Source organism: Thamnophis elegans, chromosome 2 (assembly GCF_009769535.1).
Source record: "Thamnophis elegans isolate rThaEle1 chromosome 2, rThaEle1.pri, whole genome shotgun sequence".
Lineage (NCBI taxonomy): Eukaryota > Metazoa > Chordata > Lepidosauria > Squamata > Colubridae > Thamnophis > Thamnophis elegans.
In genome coordinates, this window is record NC_045542.1 from 19,316,059 (window position 1) to 19,335,100 (window position 19,042).

The 19,042-nt window shown below is 41.6% G+C and overlaps 1 protein-coding gene and 1 long non-coding RNA gene across 9 annotated transcripts in view; one reads left to right on the forward strand and one right to left on the reverse strand.

Moving 5' to 3' along the window:
• The window catches only part of B4GALNT1 (beta-1,4-N-acetyl-galactosaminyltransferase 1), a 63,747-nt gene that overhangs the window by 32,254 nt on the left and 12,451 nt on the right, over positions 1-19,042 (reverse strand). For 3 of the 6 annotated variants that reach the window (XM_032212325.1, XM_032212321.1, XM_032212324.1), the window contains exons 2-3: positions 5,556-5,774; positions 1,446-1,619 (exon numbers count right to left, since the gene is read on the reverse strand). In XM_032212325.1, coding sequence (XP_032068216.1) covers positions 1,446-1,619; positions 5,556-5,773 — 392 coding nt within the window. In that variant the 5' untranslated portion in view covers position 5,774. Of the gene's footprint in view, positions 1-1,445; positions 1,620-5,555; positions 5,775-7,201; positions 7,223-9,852; positions 12,064-12,091; positions 12,276-19,042 lie in introns of those variants that run through there. The other 3 variants (XM_032212323.1, XM_032212322.1, XM_032212326.1) reach the window with 3 other exon arrangements.
• LOC116505024 lies at positions 9,654-17,842 on the forward strand. 3 transcript variants are annotated; one of them, XR_004254882.1, is made up of 4 exons: positions 9,654-9,691; positions 14,127-14,282; positions 15,091-15,199; positions 16,920-17,842. It is a non-coding gene; the product is annotated as an uncharacterized LOC116505024 (long non-coding RNA). The 3 variants fall into 3 exon arrangements; XR_004254883.1 differs by lacking the exon at positions 9,654-9,691 and adding an exon at positions 12,412-12,825 and having other exon boundaries at positions 16,920-17,830; XR_004254881.1 differs by lacking the exon at positions 9,654-9,691 and having other exon boundaries at positions 13,923-14,282.

The window sequence follows — 19,042 nt, forward strand, 5'->3', positions numbered from 1 at the left end:
TGGAAGAAAGGATGGCACATTCTACCATATTTGGTGGTCCTGTACTGAGGCCACGAAATATTGGAAAAGGGTTAAAAAATGGTAAAAAGTGGTTACCGGGGCAAACATTGAATGGAGACCTGAGAACCTGTTACTAAGCATCAAACCAGATAACATAAGCAGTTCAATATGGCATTTGAGCCTGCATATAATTGTGGCCGCAAGAATAACCTATGCACAATTTTGGAAATCCACCACTATACCGCCGGAAGATGCTATAATTAAAAAGATCTATGAATGTGCAGAAATGGACAGAATGACGGGTTGGCTGAGAGACAAAGGAGAAACAGAACACTATCTTAGCTGGAACCTATGGTATATGTGGGCGACTAGGAGAACAGCAGGGACTTAAAATGGGGAAAGTTAACATAGGTACCGTAATAGATCCCTGAATCTTGCAATGAGAAGATGTGGCTTAGAGACCTAATAATGAGGAAAGAAAGAAAAACTGGGCTGTGAATGACTGTCACCGTGGGGGGGGAGGGGGGGTTGTATGTTTAAAACGGCATTTGTATCTGTATGTTTTACTTTATATTGTTATGTATGATTTGTCTTGCTTATGTCGTTGTATTTATGTCGCTGTATTTTTCTTCCTGTTTTTTTAAAGGTAATAATGTTTAATAAAAATTATATTTAAAAAAAAAAGACTGCACTATTCTTGGAAAGACACAGGTTGATGTAACGAAAGCTTATAATAAAAAATTAAGTCAATTTAGTTAAATTTAGAGCATCATGTATAAAATGAAAGTGATAATGGATACAGTTAAATAATTGATTGATAATGATAATGCACACACACACACACACACACACACACATATATATATTGGTTTGATAAGAGGAAATTTGATATGTTGCAAATGGTGACTACAAAAGGAGACTTAGACACTCTGTTATTAAATATAACCAATTTTTAATTAGAACATGTTATAAAGATGTAATATAATTAAGTCAAATTTACTTAAATTTTTTAGTAAGAAACTCTGTTATTAAATATAACCAATTTTTATATAGAACATGTTATAAAGACGTAATGTTATTGGATGATATTGGGAAGAGCTAATGGATGCCATTATGTGGTCTTGCTTTAAATTTGAAATGTTTTATATAAAAGGACATAAAAACAATTATAGTCAAATGAAGGTTGAGGTATGATGATAGTAATATATATAAATATACTTGATTTAAAATATATGATTTGATATGAATTGTAGGTGATGACTGTGGAAGGGATGCACGGAAGTTTTTGTAACCAATCGACACACTTTCTACAACTTGTAATGGAAGATGGTTTTGTGGGGTTTTGTGTGTGTGTCTGTTTTGTCTGTTTGTGTTTATTCAAAAAAAAATCTTTATAAAAAAAGATTATATATTAAAGATTATGCCCAGATCTGGCCATTACTCACCTCTGCTGATGACTGCGGTATTCTTGTTCCCGTTTGCTGTTGATGTCCGCCAGGTCAGAAGACTTGAAGGCATTGGCAAATTGCACAGAGTACTCCTGACCAAAGAGCTGTTTCTGAAAGGGCAGTCTCAAACTTGCTTGTGCCTCACATTTACAGGAATTTTTAGGAAGAAGCCTGCCAAAGGGATGAAGAGACAACACTAAACACTGCAGAAGAATGTTCGGATGGCTGTCGGTCACAATCGGGCAATGTAGAGATGCATATCTTACACAGCAAGACCCTTCAGCAAATGAGCAACCATTTATTCCCAAGAATGTTTATGCCTACAATTTAGAGTGTAAATAAATTAGAGTGTAAAGGTCTACAGACATTTATTCCTAAGAATGTTTTAAAAATATTTACTTTTCCCATTAGATAGGCTGAACACTCTATGGAAGAAGTGCCCTTGAAAATGCATGAAGGCATGCTTACTTTCTGAAGAGCCTGGGAGAGGGGAAGATGGCTAGCGATGTCATCTACCATACTGGTTGCCACTGCAGCCCTTCACTAAAGGGTCTTTACTTGAGAGACCGCCTCCTGCCAATTGCCTCCCTGAGGCCTATAAGATCGCACAGACTAGGCCTCCTCCGGATTCCATCTGCCGGTCAATGTTGGCTGGCTACTCCCCGGGGGAGGGCATTCTCTGTTGCTGCTTCAGCCCTATGGAACGATCTCCCCGTGGAGATCCGGACCCTTACTACCCTTCCGGCCTTCCGCAAAGCGACCAAGACCTGGCTGTTCCGGCAGGCCTGGGGATGTTGATTTTGTCCAGCCCCATCCTAAGTTGTGAATGTTGTGAATCTTTTAATGTTGTCTTGTTTTTGTATATCCTTCCCTTTCCCTTTTTTACTTGTAAGCCGCCCTGAGTCTCTTTGACTCAGGGCGGCATGCAAATTAAATAAACAAACAAACAAACAAACAAACAAACCTGGTGAAGGACGGGTTTGGCACCCATTCTTCTAGTCATTCAACTTTGGTATACGTGCTCATTGTTGAATGTGTCCTTTGTTTCACTAAAACAAAGACTGATTGGTAGGCCATAATTCTTCTTCCAATGTATCTCATAAATCTATTGGCACAGACTCAGCCACTCAAGCCCTACCCTGGTTGAAACATGCGCCAAGAATGCAAGAGTTTCTCCAACACTTGCCAACTTATGATAACAACTTTAAAATAGAAGATCAACTGGCTGTATCATTTGCTAGAGTGCAATATGTAAGCTGTTGGCTTGCCAAATCTGCAACTCTAAATCCAGCCTAAATACAGGTATTCCTCTTTTTTTTAATCCAATTTTTATTTTTTATATTCTTTATACATATCAATGTGTGAATGGTGTGGTATCTGGGTATCATACATTTCAGTACGCATAAACATAATCTTATTACTCCTAAATATTACATTTCATTTCCATTATTTCATATTGTTTATACATGCCTTTTATTATCACCCTTCAATTCTAAACCTTATTTCTGTCCTTTTGAATATCTTAACATATAAATATATTACTATTATTCCCCTTTATTTTCTATTCCTATTTTAACTCCCCCTTTCATATCGCTATAATATTCAAAGACGTGCCTAAAGGTAGTCCTTGACTTAGGTCCACAAGTGAGCCCAAAATTTATCCTGCTAAGTGAAACATTTGTTAAGTGAGACTTCCCCCATTTTACGACTTTTCTTGCCCCATGTGTTAAGTGAATCACTGCGGTTGTTAAATTAGTAACACCGTTGTTAGGTGAATCTGACTTTTCTATTGACTTTGCTCATCAGAAAGTCAGAAAAGAAAGTGGGAAAAGGGGATCACATTGGATTACCTCCAATAGACCGATTAGATCCCACAGATTAGGCCTCCTCCGAATTCCATCCGCTGGCCAATGCCGACTGGCGACTACCCGGAGGAGAGCCTTCTCTGTGGCTGCTCCGACCCTCTGGAACGAACTCCCCGTGGAGATTCGAACCCTCACCACCCTCTAGGCCTTCCGCAAAGCCCTTAAAACCTGGCTATTTCGACAGGCCTGGGGCTAAAGAGCTTCTGCCCCCCCCTTCTCGAATGGTATGGTTGTTGTGTGTTTTAAATTTTGTATTGTTTGTTTGTCTTTTATCCCCTGTTTGTACCTCCTTTCCCTTGACTGAGTTGTGAGCCGCCCTGAGTCCCCTTCGGGGAAAAGGGCGGCATATAAATGAAATAAATCCTAATCCTAATCCTAATTACATGACCCCAGGATACTGCAATCGATTTAAATATGAACCAGTTATCAAGCATCCTAATGTAAATCACATGACAACAGAGATGCTTGGTCCTAAAAATGGTCCTAAGTCACTTTTTTCAGTGATGTTGTAACTTCAAATGGTCACTAAATAAACTGTTGTAAGTTGAGGACTAGCTATATGCAGACATGCCTGGTTTCTTCAATGATTTGATTCTCAATCCTCAGAGAGGGAGAGAGGAAGGGAAGAGAAGAAATAACAAATGGGGAAGGACAGGCAGGAGAAGGGAGAAAACAGAGCTCAACCTCTTGGCAGGCCACTTTTGCAATTTTTTTAAAAAAGAAGGAAAACACACAATTACACAAACAAAACATTGCAAAATACAAAAGGGGAAATGTACAATGTGAAATCAACTTTTTTTTTTAAAGGAAATAGGGGCCACAGGGACATAAAGGATTCTGCCATATTATAATGCAGCAATTATGACTTGGGTGAAGGATTGGGTGATGTTGAGTAGAAGGCGCCTATTGGCTATAGAGGGACATGACCTCCCCCAGGGATGGCATGCTTCCCTCTGGCAAGAAAGAGACACCCCCCATAGGTACTTCATGGAACATTATATTTGGAAGACTTTGATGAGGGTCTGGGAAAAGATGAAGAAAAAATACTATCTTAGGGTTCCGTGCTGGTTGGCACCGTTAGAGGCCTTAACGCATCCCAGTGTATTTAATTGGACAAGAAACATAACATATAAAGACATTATGACAGAAGATGGCAACATGAAAACAAAGATGGAATTAGAGCAGCAGGGCAGGAATCTGGAATGGTGGGAATATTTACAGGTTAGAAACAGGTTTAAAAGCGATAAGGTACGGTTTGGGATCTACCCAAACCTTCAGGGGCTAGATAAGATTTTGTTTGGTGGAGACAAGAAAATGTTATCGAAGATTTATCAATTTTTGACTTGCCAAGATGCCAATGAAGAGATGGACAAAAGCCTTCTAATAGCATGGGAGAGAAACTTTGGCTATGAGATTGAAATGGATAAATGGTGGGATCTATGGAGTAAGACCATTAAACTTACAATATCTACAGCATTCAAAGAAAACATATACAAGATGGTTTATAGGTGGCACTTCCCCCCAATGAGGTTAGCCAAAATGTTTCCTGGGTTATCTCCACTGTGTTGGAAATGTGGAAGAAAGGATGGCACATTCTACCATATTTGGTGGTCCTGTACTGAGGCCACAAAATACTGGAGAAGGATTCAAAAATGGCTAAAAGAGGTTACCAGGGCAAGCATGGAATGGAAACCCGAGAACCTTCTACTAAGCATTAAACCAGAAAACATGAGCAATTCAATATGGCATTTGAGCCTACATATAATTGTGGCCGCAAGAATAACTTATGCACAATTTTGGAAATCCACTACCATACCGTCGGAAGATGCTATAATTAAAAAGATCTATGAATGTGCAGAAATGGACAGAATGACGGGTTGGCTGAGAGACAAAGGAGAAACGGAACATTATCTTAGCTGGAACTTATGGTATATGTGGGCGACAAGGAGAACAGCAGGGACTTAAAACGGGGAAAGTTAAATAGCAGTTGTTAACAATGGGAACTAAAAATGAACGTGGGTATTGTAATAGATCCCTGAATTTTGTAATGAGAAGATGTGGCTTAGAGACTTAACAACGAGGAAGGAAAAAAAAGTTGGGCTGTGAATGACTGTCACCGCGGGGGGGGGGGGGGGGGGGGGTTGTATGTTTAAAATTGCATTTGTATTTGTATGTTTTATTCTTTAAAAAATGTATAACTAATAAAGATTACTTTAAAAAAAAAAAAAGGATTCTGCCTTACTCCAGAATCTCCTCTTTGATCCGGAAAGCAATGTGCGCATATTTCTTGTCAGGCACCAGCACGTTATCGAGCAACAAGATCTCAGGCGGCGGATCAGGTCGATGTCGCAGATCCACCGTACTGTAAGGTTTTGGCGACCACACGTGAAGGTACAGGAAAGCCAGGGATGCTGTCAGCACTATCATCAGTGCACACACGGACTTTTGGACAGGACGCATCCTAGAATACAGAGAGAAAGAGATGGTAGATGGGATAGCGGCCTCCACCTTTTGAGGCACCAGGAACTGGTTGTGTGGAGAGAGCTTTCTCCACAGAACGGAGGGGGTGTAGTTTCATGTACTTCCTGCATCCCACAGATGGGGCTTCATTTGTTTGCACAACCCAGTTTCTGGCATGCCACAGCCCAGTGCCACTCCACTTTGAATCCCTTATTCGCCCTTCCCATCCAGGGTGGATTTGATTTAAATCACTAGTAAAAAGGCTTGATTTAAATCAACTCAACTTAAATCACAATTTTTAAACAACATCTCTGTTCCGCAGCAGCTCCATCTCTGACCCTCTGTTGACTCACCGACTGTCCCATTCACTTTAATGGCACGGCTGGTGATGCAGAAGGGACACAACAAGGTGAGGGATATGGCAGGCCTGCTAACAGGTGCTACCATGCTAGATCTGAAATGACAGGTGTTCAATACTCAGAACATGTGTGGGTGTCTCAGACAGGCAGACAGATATCATTGCAATAACCTTTATTCACAACTGCAACAATATAAGTAACCTGATGTCTTGACTCAACACTAACAGTAACAGTATTGGAATTAATGCCTCCACCTGATAGTTCCCTTTTATAGCCTGCTGTCAGACAGTCAGCCAATCAGGAGCTGGCTCTGTTCTAATGGCACAAACCAGTGGTGGGTTTCAAAAATTGTTTGAACCTACTCTGTGGGTGTGGCCTCCTTTGTGGGAGTGGCTTGATGCCCATGTGACCGGATGGGAGTGGCTTGCCGCCCATGTGACCGGATATGAAGATGCCAACGACACTTATCAGAACGGTTCACTGACAAAAGGGCGAACGACAAAACTGTGCCCGACTAAACCGCAGTGACAAAACCGTGTGTTCTAAAGCGCTCCGACGAATGAGCGCTGAATCGCGCCAACAACAGCGCGGCGACAGAAGCGTGCTGTAAAACTAAACCTAACCCTAAACGTAACGCTAACCCTAACCCTAAACGTAACGCTAACCCTAACCCTAAACGTAATGCTAAACCTAACTCTAAACGTAACGCTAAACCTAATGCTAAACCTAACCCTAAATCTAACCCGAAACCTAACCCTAACCCTAACTCTAAACCTAACCCTAAACCTAATGCTTACCTTAACTTAAATCGCCCTTCTGTCGACGCGCTGTTGTCGGCACGTTGATGACGTCGCAGTTTTAGCGACGCGGTTTAGTCAGGCGCGGTTTTGACATTCGCCCTTTTGTCGGGTCACGGTCAGAACCACCTTAAATTACCTCACACACAGCACTGGCATGCATAAGAATATGATGTAAACTTGTTTTTTAAAAGGCAACTTTGGTTTGCGTTAAAACAACTTCAACACACGCAATGTTCTGATTGCACCACAAACGCAGTAGTCATCCTTACCTTTCACAGAGACACTGAGTTTTATAAATATGAGCATGATAGTGTAGAATAATCATATCCAAGGACCAGTGGTAGGTTTCAAAATTTTTTGGAACCTCTTCTGTAGGTGTGGCCTGCTTTCCGGGTCCACTGGTGGAACCTCTTCTAACCAGTTTGGTAGAGTTGACGAACCGGTTCTACTGAATAGGTGCGAACTGGTAGGAACCCACCTCTGGCACAAAAGGACCTGGCTGGCTTCAGTACACAGCAACAGGTGCTCTTTAATATTATATTTATAAGCTGCTTAGAAGATTTCACTTTCATTTTTAACTGCTTGCCCTTTGTCCTCACACTTAGAGCCTGGTGGTACAGATGCATTTCTCTTCAAACAATCATACAGTTTGTAGGGTACCTAGATTTGCAAAACAATGGGATAAAGGGATATTCCTGAACTTTGTTTTATAATTTATCTCATGGTCATTGTGAAATTGTGTTAATGCATCAATGCAGTGCATCTTATCTCAGCTTTCAGAGCTTGGATTCATTCAATGAGTTTACCAAAAATGTAAATATTGCAGAATATACAACCTCATGCTACATAACTAAGCTCCATTTCATGCTGAATAAACTAAACTAAATTATTAATGTACCTTTAATAGAAAACTATCTTTAGATATATTCTTTACTCCAAATTAAAATAAATTTGATAAAAATAAAAAAAATCCGATCTAAATTTTAAAAAATCATTTTTAATTTTTTTTAAAAAAAAATCATTGATTTTTATCCACTCTGTTTCCATCAGAACAAAGGGAGAGGAAAGGAACGGTGCACAGCTATGCCAGTATCCTGCTGAGAACCCACCTCGCTTGGCCATCCCTGCAAAACAATCATTCCATTTGGTTGTCTTCCCTATTGTTCATCGCCATTGCTTGGGGAAAGAACTGTGATCTGAGATTGCCTCCACCTCAGTCCATTTTCTTTTCCATTTATGCCCAAATAAGTTACTGGTAGTTCAGAGCTATTTTTGAGGTAAGAGTTGGGTAACAAAGCAAGATAAGATGTAAATGAAGATTCAATCATCCAGGCCAAAAGTATCTGAAAAGGTTAAATCATGGCAAGTGGACCAAAGTTGGTTAAAACTGAGGCATTTCGTTACTCATCCAAGTGACTTCTTCAGTCAAAAGGAAGATTTGGGTATGTGGAAATTCAGACAGTCAATGGAAAAGAACCAGCTATACAGACTGTGTAGCCGGGGGGTGGGGGTGTTTCTCCCCCAAAAGAAAAGCAACATACAAATATCTTACTTTTTCAGATACTTTTGGCCTGGATGATTGAATCTTCATTTACTTGTTGTTTTTCATTTTGGGGAGAAACCGTCCACAGTCTATATGGCAAGAATTGGTTCTTTCCAATGACTGTCTGACTCTGCGTACTAAATCTTCCTTTTGATTGACGAAGTCACTTGGATGAGTAATGAAATGCCTCAGTTTTAACAAACTTTGGTCCACTTGCCATGATTTAATCTTTTCAGAAAGCAAGGAGAACCTGCCAGAGCACATTTGGTAATTCCTTCCAACCATTTCACCAGCGGTGGCCATAAGAGGATCTGAGTAACAAAATGACAGGCTGCCCTTATGAATGTTTTTTTTTCCCTTTGCATTGTATCTCTCTCTGTGTGCATATACACATGAATAAGGAAGGGCAAGGCAGGCAAGAAACCAAGATGAAGAAAAGTGACCTAGATGAGGATGGAGGAAACAGAATTTTTTTATTTTGGGAGGGGGGGGATGCCAGCAGAGTCAAGTTAAGTATTTTCTGAATGTTTGACACATTGAGCCCAAAAGGTTCACTATTCTGTCCTAGCCAGATCCAGCACATTTTCTAACTTAATTTCTCTTTCCCAACTACTGGTAAGTTACATTGTGAATAGACAGAAACATGGACTACAAAGAAGTTTATATATATATATATATATTTCCCAGCTGATTCCAGCTCATTTTTAAACACAATCTTTCTTTTGACCACTTCTCCCCACATATCTAATCTGTCCTAGAGATTAGTAGAAGTCTGCAAGAATTTTTGACTTACTTAACAATATGCAACTAATGTGTTTTGCTATAGAAGGCAAATAATCCCCCTTTCCTTCTGATTCCCAGAACTAATTCGAAGTCCATGTTAAGTAATGAACGCATACAGATAAAAAATAGAGGCACATGACTAAAAAATCATGACATTTCAGAAGTCCAGTACAAAGGTCCACCTTTCACAATTTTCAAGAGAAGCTGCTGATTAGAAATATCATAAAGAGACATATTGACCAACTTCCAGTTGGCCTGTTGGGTGCGTTTTTCCCCCTCCCCAGCCTCTGGAGGTTTTCCTGAAGCATGGGGAGCCAAGGTGCCATAGTGGTTAAATGCAGCACTGCAGGCTACTTCAGCTGACTGCAGTTCTGCAGTTCGGCTGTTCAAATCTCAGCGGCTCAGGGTTGACTCAGCCTTCCATCCTTCTGAGGTGAGTAAAATGAGGACCCGGATTGTTGTTGGGGGCAATATGCTGACTCTGTAAACCGCTTAGAGAGGGCTGAAAGCCCTATGAAGCGGTATATAAGTCTAACTGCTATTGCTATGAAAACAGCCTCCCCCAGCCCTCCAGAAAGCCAAAATTCCGCTCACATGCGTGCTGGAGCTGACAGCTCACGTGCCGGCAGATATGGCTCCGCATGCCACGCCATCATGGACCTACAATGAGCCTACAAACTCCTCAGAATCCAAATCAACTGCACAGCCAACCAGAGACAGCACTGACCCTCAAGCAACTCATGCAACAGCCCCCCCTAGCATTTCAACTCCCAATGACCCTGACCTGATGTAACCTATCAAAAGATCCGTCTCTCTCTCTCCCTCCCTCCCTCCCTGTCCTTCTGTCTGTCCCTTGTGATTTTCACAGGCTCTGTGTTTTTTCCTACTCTGTAATAGTCATTATTATGTTGTGAGTTTCGAAGATATTCTCCCCTTTCTCTTATGAGTTACAGAGAAAATATAATTTCACTCTATAATCAATAATTTAATCTCACCATACTTTTTATCATTTTACAAGCTTATCTAACAGTTAATATCAATGCTTGAGAAAGACTCTATTAGGTGTGCTAATTATAAACCAACATTTTAAAAATATTATGATTCTAGTCAGGCTATCAAAAGTAATATCATGTACAGATCTCTTTATTTCAATCTTGGCTTTATTTAAAATGCAATAATCTGACACTATACACCTGATGACTGATATATTGGATAATGGGGTACATAAACTGGAATTAGCTGTTCTATATTGACTGGATGCTGAAAATGCCTTTGATTGAATTTCAGTCTGGATTTATAAAGTGTAGATTTAATTTATGAAGGGTTTTCTAGGGAGGAACAGGTTTTTATTACCTGTTGCTCACCGGATTTCAATTTGTTATTTTACCTAGTGACTATAGAGTTATTACAAACGGATTTGACGCTTAACATATACAGTTACATTAAGATTTATTTGTTGAATTTATTTGCCTCTAACAGCAAAAGGAAGAAATGAAAAGACAGTAAACAGAACATACATAAGACAATAGAACAATAAAATAAACAATGAAAAAGAACACAATGAGATACATCAATATGATAAGCAAATAAAAGCCCTTTCTATCAACCTGATTTTTGAACTTAGATATTAAGAATGTGGTGGCACTGGACAGTGAATATAAATGTTTATTATATATTGATATCATGGCTACTCTGGATAAGTGTGCAATGTTATTAAAAACTCTACTGAAGTTGTATAATAATACCGGTATGGTTTATACTCTCGTTACACCATTAAATGAAACAAGCCTTAATTTGTTGCCTTTAGGATCCATTCAACTCTATTACTATAAGAGATATTACAATTTGTTCTGATTCTGTATGGGTGTGTCTCAGGGGTGGTTCCGGCAGCTGCTACTGCCGGTTTGCTAGTGGTTGCACAGAACACACATGTACAGTACTATAAAAATGCTTCTGCGCATGCACAGAAGCCAAAAACAAGATGACAGCACCAAGGCGCCGCCAGGAGAATCAGTTTGGGGGCGTGACAGGCCTGGGTCGCTATTGGTTCCAGCGACCCAGGCTGCCAAACCACTAATGATTCAGCCGAACGGGTCCAAACCGCTAGGAACGGGTGTGTCTCTTTCTCAAAATATCAATTATCTTCAATTAAACATGTATTCATTCATGTACCTATGTATAGATGCAATACAGTCCTTATTTAATTTCCTATCCAAACTAAACCTCTAGAACATAAATCTGTGGGGGGTTTTCCGCCGTAACCTAATCTTGTGCAGTTCCTTTCTGAAACACAAATCATTCTGTACTGTTCCCTATGTGAAACTGACTTGAATCATTAGTTGAGAAGAATTATCAACTTCCTTTGATCGCGTTCATATATTTTCTGAAACTAAAAGCGTTCTGTATTTCTTAGCTGTCTTTTACAAAATGGAGTTGAGTAAATACTGCTACTTCCTTCAAACACCCTGCTAAAGTCAAGTTAATCACCCCAATCTTTGGTTCTCGCCTCCCAACATTTCCAAAGTGGCCCTTTTATTGTCCTTGACATGATGTTAGAAAGCACAGCCAGCATTTTTATGCCATTCTGTGACTCTATTCCAGCAATTTCTGAACTCTGTTCCTGGTTTTAAAAAAAATACTCTGTTCCAGCAATTTCTGAATTCCTTACGAGAGAAAACCTCTCCATATTTCCCTCTAAGAGTCTTCCGCATGCAATCCCATAAAAATGAAGCTAGAAGAATACTGAGCATTTAAAAAAAAAACAGATGATGAATCTGGGATTTCTCCAACATAAAACATGTTTCTGTCTCTCTGTCCTCCACAGTTTGCCTACCTGACTCTGATGCCAAAAATGCTGAAGGCTCTGCTTGTCCTCATCCTGGGCAGCGATTCTTTTTTTTAATGCACTTTCACAATCACCATTACAACACGCCGAGACTATCACTCAGGAATGAAAGAGAAATGCATATTATTAATAAGCACAGGGTGGATAGATATCTCCCTTAGCAAGCTGCTAAAGGAGATACACATCACACTGTTGCAGAAGGAGGGAGTACTTTGTACTTTGTAGCAACACAGGAAAGACTCCACTCATGCAACGGAGGAGATGTTGTGAAATGAAACACAGAAGATATTGCAAAATGAAACAGCAATGTAAAACTCATAGGGTTGAGGCTTTTGTTTTTTGTTTTTTTTGTTTTGGCACTCCTGGGAAGCAATTCTCTTCCCCCCCACCCCCCATTAATTATCTGAGCAGATGGCTTAATTGCCACTATGGCCTGCAGCCTTCTAAAACAGCTTCAGGAGAACAGCCAGTACAACAGGTGAAATTAACAGAGTGGAGCACAGTCATCTATCCAGCTGATTCGGAAAAGGATGACATTTGCAAAAAAAAAAAAAAAAAAAGAAAAGTTGCTATGACAACTTCATCCATCACATTTCCTGCTGCATCAAATTCATAAATGTCTTTGTCTGTGTTGGAACCAGCGCTGAAAACCTTCTGTTGCCAAGAAGAGTTCGGGCAGAAGACACACACCTTGAATTGCACATGTTGCTAACGCGCAACAGGTATTTTAAAGCTGACAGACGTGCTGCAGTTTTAGGCATATAAGAGCAAGTCAAATGCCTAGCAAGAGAGCTTGCCTGAAGAAAGTGGAGCACAGCCCAATGAACCACAGAGAAATCCAAATACGTTCTAAGAGTCACAGGGTGCCAAATTAGGTAGTCAACTAGTCAGTTGTATCTGTCCGCCCCGTGCCAACTCAATGAAGCGGTGGACGTGATGAACCGGGGTCTTGAGGCCGTTATGGACTGGATGAGGGCTAACAAGCTTGTACTCAACCCGGAGAAGACCGAGTGGCTGTTGTGTTTCCCTCCCAATAATTCGATCAGTGGTCCATCGCTCAGGCTGGGGGGTCAAATTTTATACCCCTCAGAGAGGGTTCGCAACTTGGGAGTCCTCCTGGATCCACAGCTGACTTTCGATCACCATCTTACAGCTGTGACCAGGGGGGCATTTGCCCAGGTTCGCCTGGTGCGCCAGTTGCGACCCTACCTGAACCGGGAGACCCTCACAACAGTCACTCGGGCCCTTGTGACCTCTAGGCTGGAATACTGCAATGTGCTCTACATGGGGCTGCCCTTGAAGAGCATCCGGCGACTTCAGCTAGTCCAGAACGCGGCCGCGCGAGTGATTGTGGGTGCACCTCGGCTCGCCCACATAACACCTATCCTCCGCGAGCTGCGCTGGCTACCTGTTGATCTCCGGGTGCGCTTCAAGGTGCTACTTGTCACTCATAAAGCCCTCCATGGTAGTGGATCTGCGTACTTGAGAGACCGCCTCCTGCCAATCACCTCCCTGCGGCCAATTAGATCGCATAGATTAGGCCTCCTCCGAGTTCCATCTGCCAGTCAGTGCCGACTGGCAACCACACGGAGGAGAGCCTTTTCAGTAGTAGCTCCGACCCTTTGGAACGATCTCCCCGTGGAGATTCATACCCTCACCACCGTCCAGACCTTCTGCACAGCCCTTAAGACCTGGCTAGCCCGTCAGGCCTGGGGATAAAGATAATCTGTCCCCACCCGAATGATGAATGAATGTTGCTTACTATTTTACTTCTATGTATTGTTTTGCGTCTATTGTCTGTACCTTCCCTTCCTTATTTTATGTAAGCCGCCCTGAGCCCCTCAGGGAAAAGGGCGGCCTATAAATTCTAATAAAATCCAAATCCAAAATCCAAGAATTATAAACAAGATGGAGGCCCCAGAATGTGAAAGGGTTAATCTCTAAATTGCACATGCCTTGCCCTTTGCTTAATGAGAAGCCTCACTGAGGGGCATTGCTCTGCTCACCTCTGGGATTTTCCTAGGTCTGGAGCTTGGGAGTTGTTGGCCTTGTCATCTGACTTCTGTAGCTGGAGAGATGTTTGTGACCTATCAGCCTCCATTGAATCCTGGCTTCCTGATTCTTGAGGCTGACCATCCTGAACAACAGGCTCAGCTGGCACAAGACTGTCAGATTCCAGGTCAGAGTCAAAATCATGGCTTATAACAGTAGGTGACTCCTGATCTCTCCACTCATACACACTGGTCTTGGGGAGGGACACACCTTGGCAACATAGGAAGGTCAGTTGCAAGATTTGGGTTTGGTTGGTGTAGGGAAAAGAAGGATTAGAGAGGGACTTGATATAAGTATTCCAGTATTTGAGGGGCTGCCACAAAGAGGAGGGGGTCAACTTATTTTCCAAAGCACCAGAGGGCAGGGCAAGTAACAATGCATGGAAAATAATCAAAGAGAGAAGCAAGCTGGAATTAAGGAGAAACCTCCTAACAGCAAGGACAATTAACCAGTGGAATGGCTTGCCTTCAGAAGTTGTGGGCGCTTCTTCCCTATTCGGTTTTTAAGAAGACTGAAGAGTCGCTTGTCTGAAATGGTATAGGGTCTCCTGCTTGAGCAGGGGGCAGGATTAGAAGACCTCCAAGGTCCCTTCCAGCTCTATTCTGGTTGGTTGGTTGACTGACTGACTGACACTTGCTAGCACTAACAGAAGTTGACAAGGCACAAAGTTCCCTTATTTCTCTTTCTGTTATTTCAGGGTTCTCACAGAAAAAAGAGAGACTGACATCCCAAACAATTCTATTATTTACCAATACAATTAGATAATAGAGATACAATTCCCATTTGAGTAGAATAGTATGAGATATGAAAATGGGGCAGCATTGATCCTTCCCATCACTGCCCTCACTATGCTGTCCACATAATGAAAATGTAGTCTGCTGAGTAGGCAATTTCCCTGTGCCTATTATTACTAAATTATGCATTCCTCTTTTCAGATTTTGACTCCTGAAAAAGTGTGAGAAAACAGACTGCCAGCCAAATGCCCAGCACCTGGATAGCTGGTGCCTTGTGCCTTTAAGGTTTCTTCTTAGCCAGTCCAGCAAGGTGTGACAACTGGGGCAGAGTAACCCTTACTGTGTTTGTGGGTAGATGATTTGTGTTGGTTTGGGAAACACAAACAGCCCGAACTAGCCCAAGGTGAACAGAAATGTTATTGTTCTCCAGCAATAGGACTCACAAAGAGAAATAGTAGACAAACAGGAGTTGGAGTAGAATTGGGGGGGGGGGATAAACAGTGCTGTCCTTTGAGTCCTTAAGAGCTTGTCCCCAAGAGGCCAGGTTGGGTTGTGCTGGTGTTGCCTTGAGCAACAGCTGGGTTATGTTTTCCCAGCCTGAGTTTCTGAAGTCTAAAAAAATGCCTAGTTGTGTACTGAAGAGCTGAGAGAAAAGGGAAGCACACATGCATGTGCACACACACATACAAAATCCTGGGAGCACATAAAAACCTATCATAAGTGGCCTCAAATTGATTTATAAACATGTTTAGCTTCTCCTCTTATCGCTTGGGTCATTTCAATTTTCAGCTCTCTGATCTTTTTCCCCTTTGAAAAAAAGAAAATATATCTGGCCCATGAGGAAAAAACAATCCACATGGAAGCAATATTTTCACTAGGCAACCCACACTTTTGTAATCTTGGGTTATCTTAAGTTGGAGTTAAACTTTTGTTTATTAAGTTGGCTTAATAAAGTTATGGCTCTCTACCTATCCAAATGTTCATTTTGACTGAAGAAGTGACCTGGAGGAACAACAAAGTGTTTCAGTTTGAATAAACTTGGTCCAGATGCCATGATTTAGCCTTTTCAGATACTTTTGGCAACTGGACCAAATTTTATTAAACTGAGACATTTTGTTACTCGTTCAAGTAACTTCTTCAGTCAAAATGAACATTTGGATAGGCAGAGAATCATACTGTTATTAAGCCAACATAATCATACTCTCCCCATGCTATTAGGGGCCTATGAATGTGCTCTATCCAATAGTTATGGAACAGTGGTGGATTCCGGATCCCGCTGCAACCAGTACAGTGCAATGGGGCCCAGCGTCCACATGAATGCATATAGCACATGCGTACATGCGTGCAGCGTATGCCTGCATCCTTACCTCCTGCGATGCCTCTGTGATGCTCCAGTTGCTCGGTGGAGCATCGCACAGGTGCCGTATGCTGTGTGGGTGGAAGCGCCGAAGAGCTCAACAGTACTCAGTGCTCCCGCCAGGCACCGGTATGCCTGTAACGGGATGTACCGCTTTTAACCCACCACTGTTATGGAAGTACCTACAACAAGATTTCTTCTAGTGATGTCCCAAAGGTGTTTTTCAAAAGGCAACTGGACATTTTAGAGGCCCTCCATGTCAAAATTTAACAGCCCTCTTTCAACAGAGGGAGAGGGATATGACCTACCTCCTTTTTGCAACACAGTCCCTTTCCGCAATCCCAAGAAGGTTCCACACCTGTTTGCACCCCATTCAGGCAGCCTTGATGGTACAGATAAACCCCCAAACGGTCTCAACAACGCTCAGAAAGCTAATGACTGACCTTCAGAATATCAATGACCAGATTACTGCAAATAACATAAATCCTACCGTTCCCCACCATTCAGTCAAAACAGAAGCAGCTTCTTGGATGAGAAGTGAAATGTTTTCAAAGAAAAAACTAAGAAAGTCCAGTTGCCTTTTGAAAAGCACCTTTGGAACAACCATGACCTGGCTGATTGAGAATCTTCATAGATGGTGCTCTTCTAGTAATGTCATCTCTTCCTCTTTCAGGAAGCAGGACCTAGAGGCAAAGTGTAAGCTTTCAGACAAATGCTAACAGAGATTTTTCACCCTCCCCAGGCTGGAAGAAACAGGTTCCTATCATGCATAGATCTTCTCATGTAGGAATGGGGAGGGAAGTTGAAATGGACTCAATTGTTGGAAGAGTAGAAAAGGAAGATGACTAGAAAATACATGTTTTCATTTAGGTTGCTTTAGTTGCTGAATAATTGCCTGCCCGAGGATGGACTGAGATCGCTAAAGAACTATAAACAAAGTTGGACCGAATTTTGAGAGACAGTGTCCACCAACCACTGGTGTCCCAAAGGTCAAGAAAATTTGGAGATCAATCTGTTGCTGCCTATGAGAAATTGCCAGCTAAGCTTATTCAAAACTCTTGATTATACAAAGTCAAACTCTCAGAGAAACTGAAGCCTTTTTTCTATTGCAATGTTTCAAATAAAGAGAAAATTTGAACCAGTGCACATGATGACCCTTGTATGCTGTTATTTGGAATGGTTCTGAAAACACTCATATACACATCTTGTGATAATCCAAATATAAATATTATGAAATAATAACTTAAGTGTACAGAATATTTAAAATACTACTACAGTCAGTTTCTGAACAAAATAAAGAAGCTGAGAGAGTTATCAGAGTATTAAAATATATATATATAAAATAATGGGGAATCTTAATATTCTATGCTTAATTAATTCTTAGCAAATGAACTGAGTAACTTTCATCAGATTTGCTTAGACTCTTAACTTCCCCAAACAAATCCCCACTCAGCAAGTATTGTGCAATCAGTTTTTCCTGTTCATTTGCAACAGGAACAGTTTTGTCATTATGTCATCATGATTTCATCATGATGTAAAAAAGATGTGGAGACTCTAGAAAGAGTGCAGAAAAGAGCAACAAAGATTATTCAGGAACTAGAGGCTAAAACATATAAACAACAGTTGCTGGAATTGGACATGTCTAATGAAAAGAAGGACTAGAAGAGACATGATAGCAGTGTTCCAATATCTCAGGGACTGCCACATGGGGCAGCCCTTGAAGAGTATTCGGCGACTTCAACTTGTCCAGAATACAGCCGCGCAAGCGATCGTGGGTACACCTCGGTTCACCCACGTAACACCTATCCTCCGCAAGCTGCACTGGCTACCTATTGGTCTCCGGATACGCTTCAAGGCGCTAGTCGTTACTTATAAAGCCCTTCATGGTATTGGACCTGGGTACTTGAGAGACCGCCTGCTGCCAATTACCTCCACCAGACCGATTAGATCCCACAGACTAGGCCTCCTCCGAATTCCATCCGCCGGCCAGTGTCGACTGGCGACTACCCGGAGGAGAGCCTTCTCTGTGGCTGCTCCGACCCTCTGGAACGAACTCCCCGTGGAGATTCGCACCCTCACCACCCTCCAGGCCTTCCACATAGCCCTTAAAACCTGGCTGTTCCGACAGGCCTGGGGCTAAAGAATCGTTGCCCCTATCTCGAATGGTATGATTGTTGCACTTTTAAATTATGTATTGTTTTGTGTTGTTGTCAAATTGTCTGTATCCCCCTTCCCTTGTTTGAGTTGTGAGCGCCCTGGGTCCCCTTGGGGAAAAGGGCGGCATACAAATGAAATAAATGATAAATGATAAACGATAAACGAAGAGGGAGTCAAGCTATTCTCCAAAGCACCTGAGGGCAGGACAAGAAGCAATGGGTGGAAACTAGTAATGGAGAGAAGCAACCTAGAACTAAGCAGAAATTCCCTGAGTGTTAGAACAATTAATTAGTGGAACAACTTCCCTCCAGAAATAGTAAATACTCCAACACTGGAAGTTTTAAAGAAGAGATTGGATAACCATTTGTCTGAAATGGTATAGGGTTTCCTGCCTAAGCAGGGGTTGGACTAGAAGACCTCCAAAATCCCTTTCAACACTGTAATTCTATATTCTATTTCTACAAGTGTTCCCTCTAGTTCAGACCTCTTTCCCTCCCTCCCCAAACACTTGAGACCAATTTCACATATCTTACAAAGCTATAATCTGCTTTCATTGGGTTTGACTTAATGTGTTACATGAACTTATGTGGGGCTTATTAAACAAACTACAAGCAGACTTAAGTTACCTCAGTGTCTGAA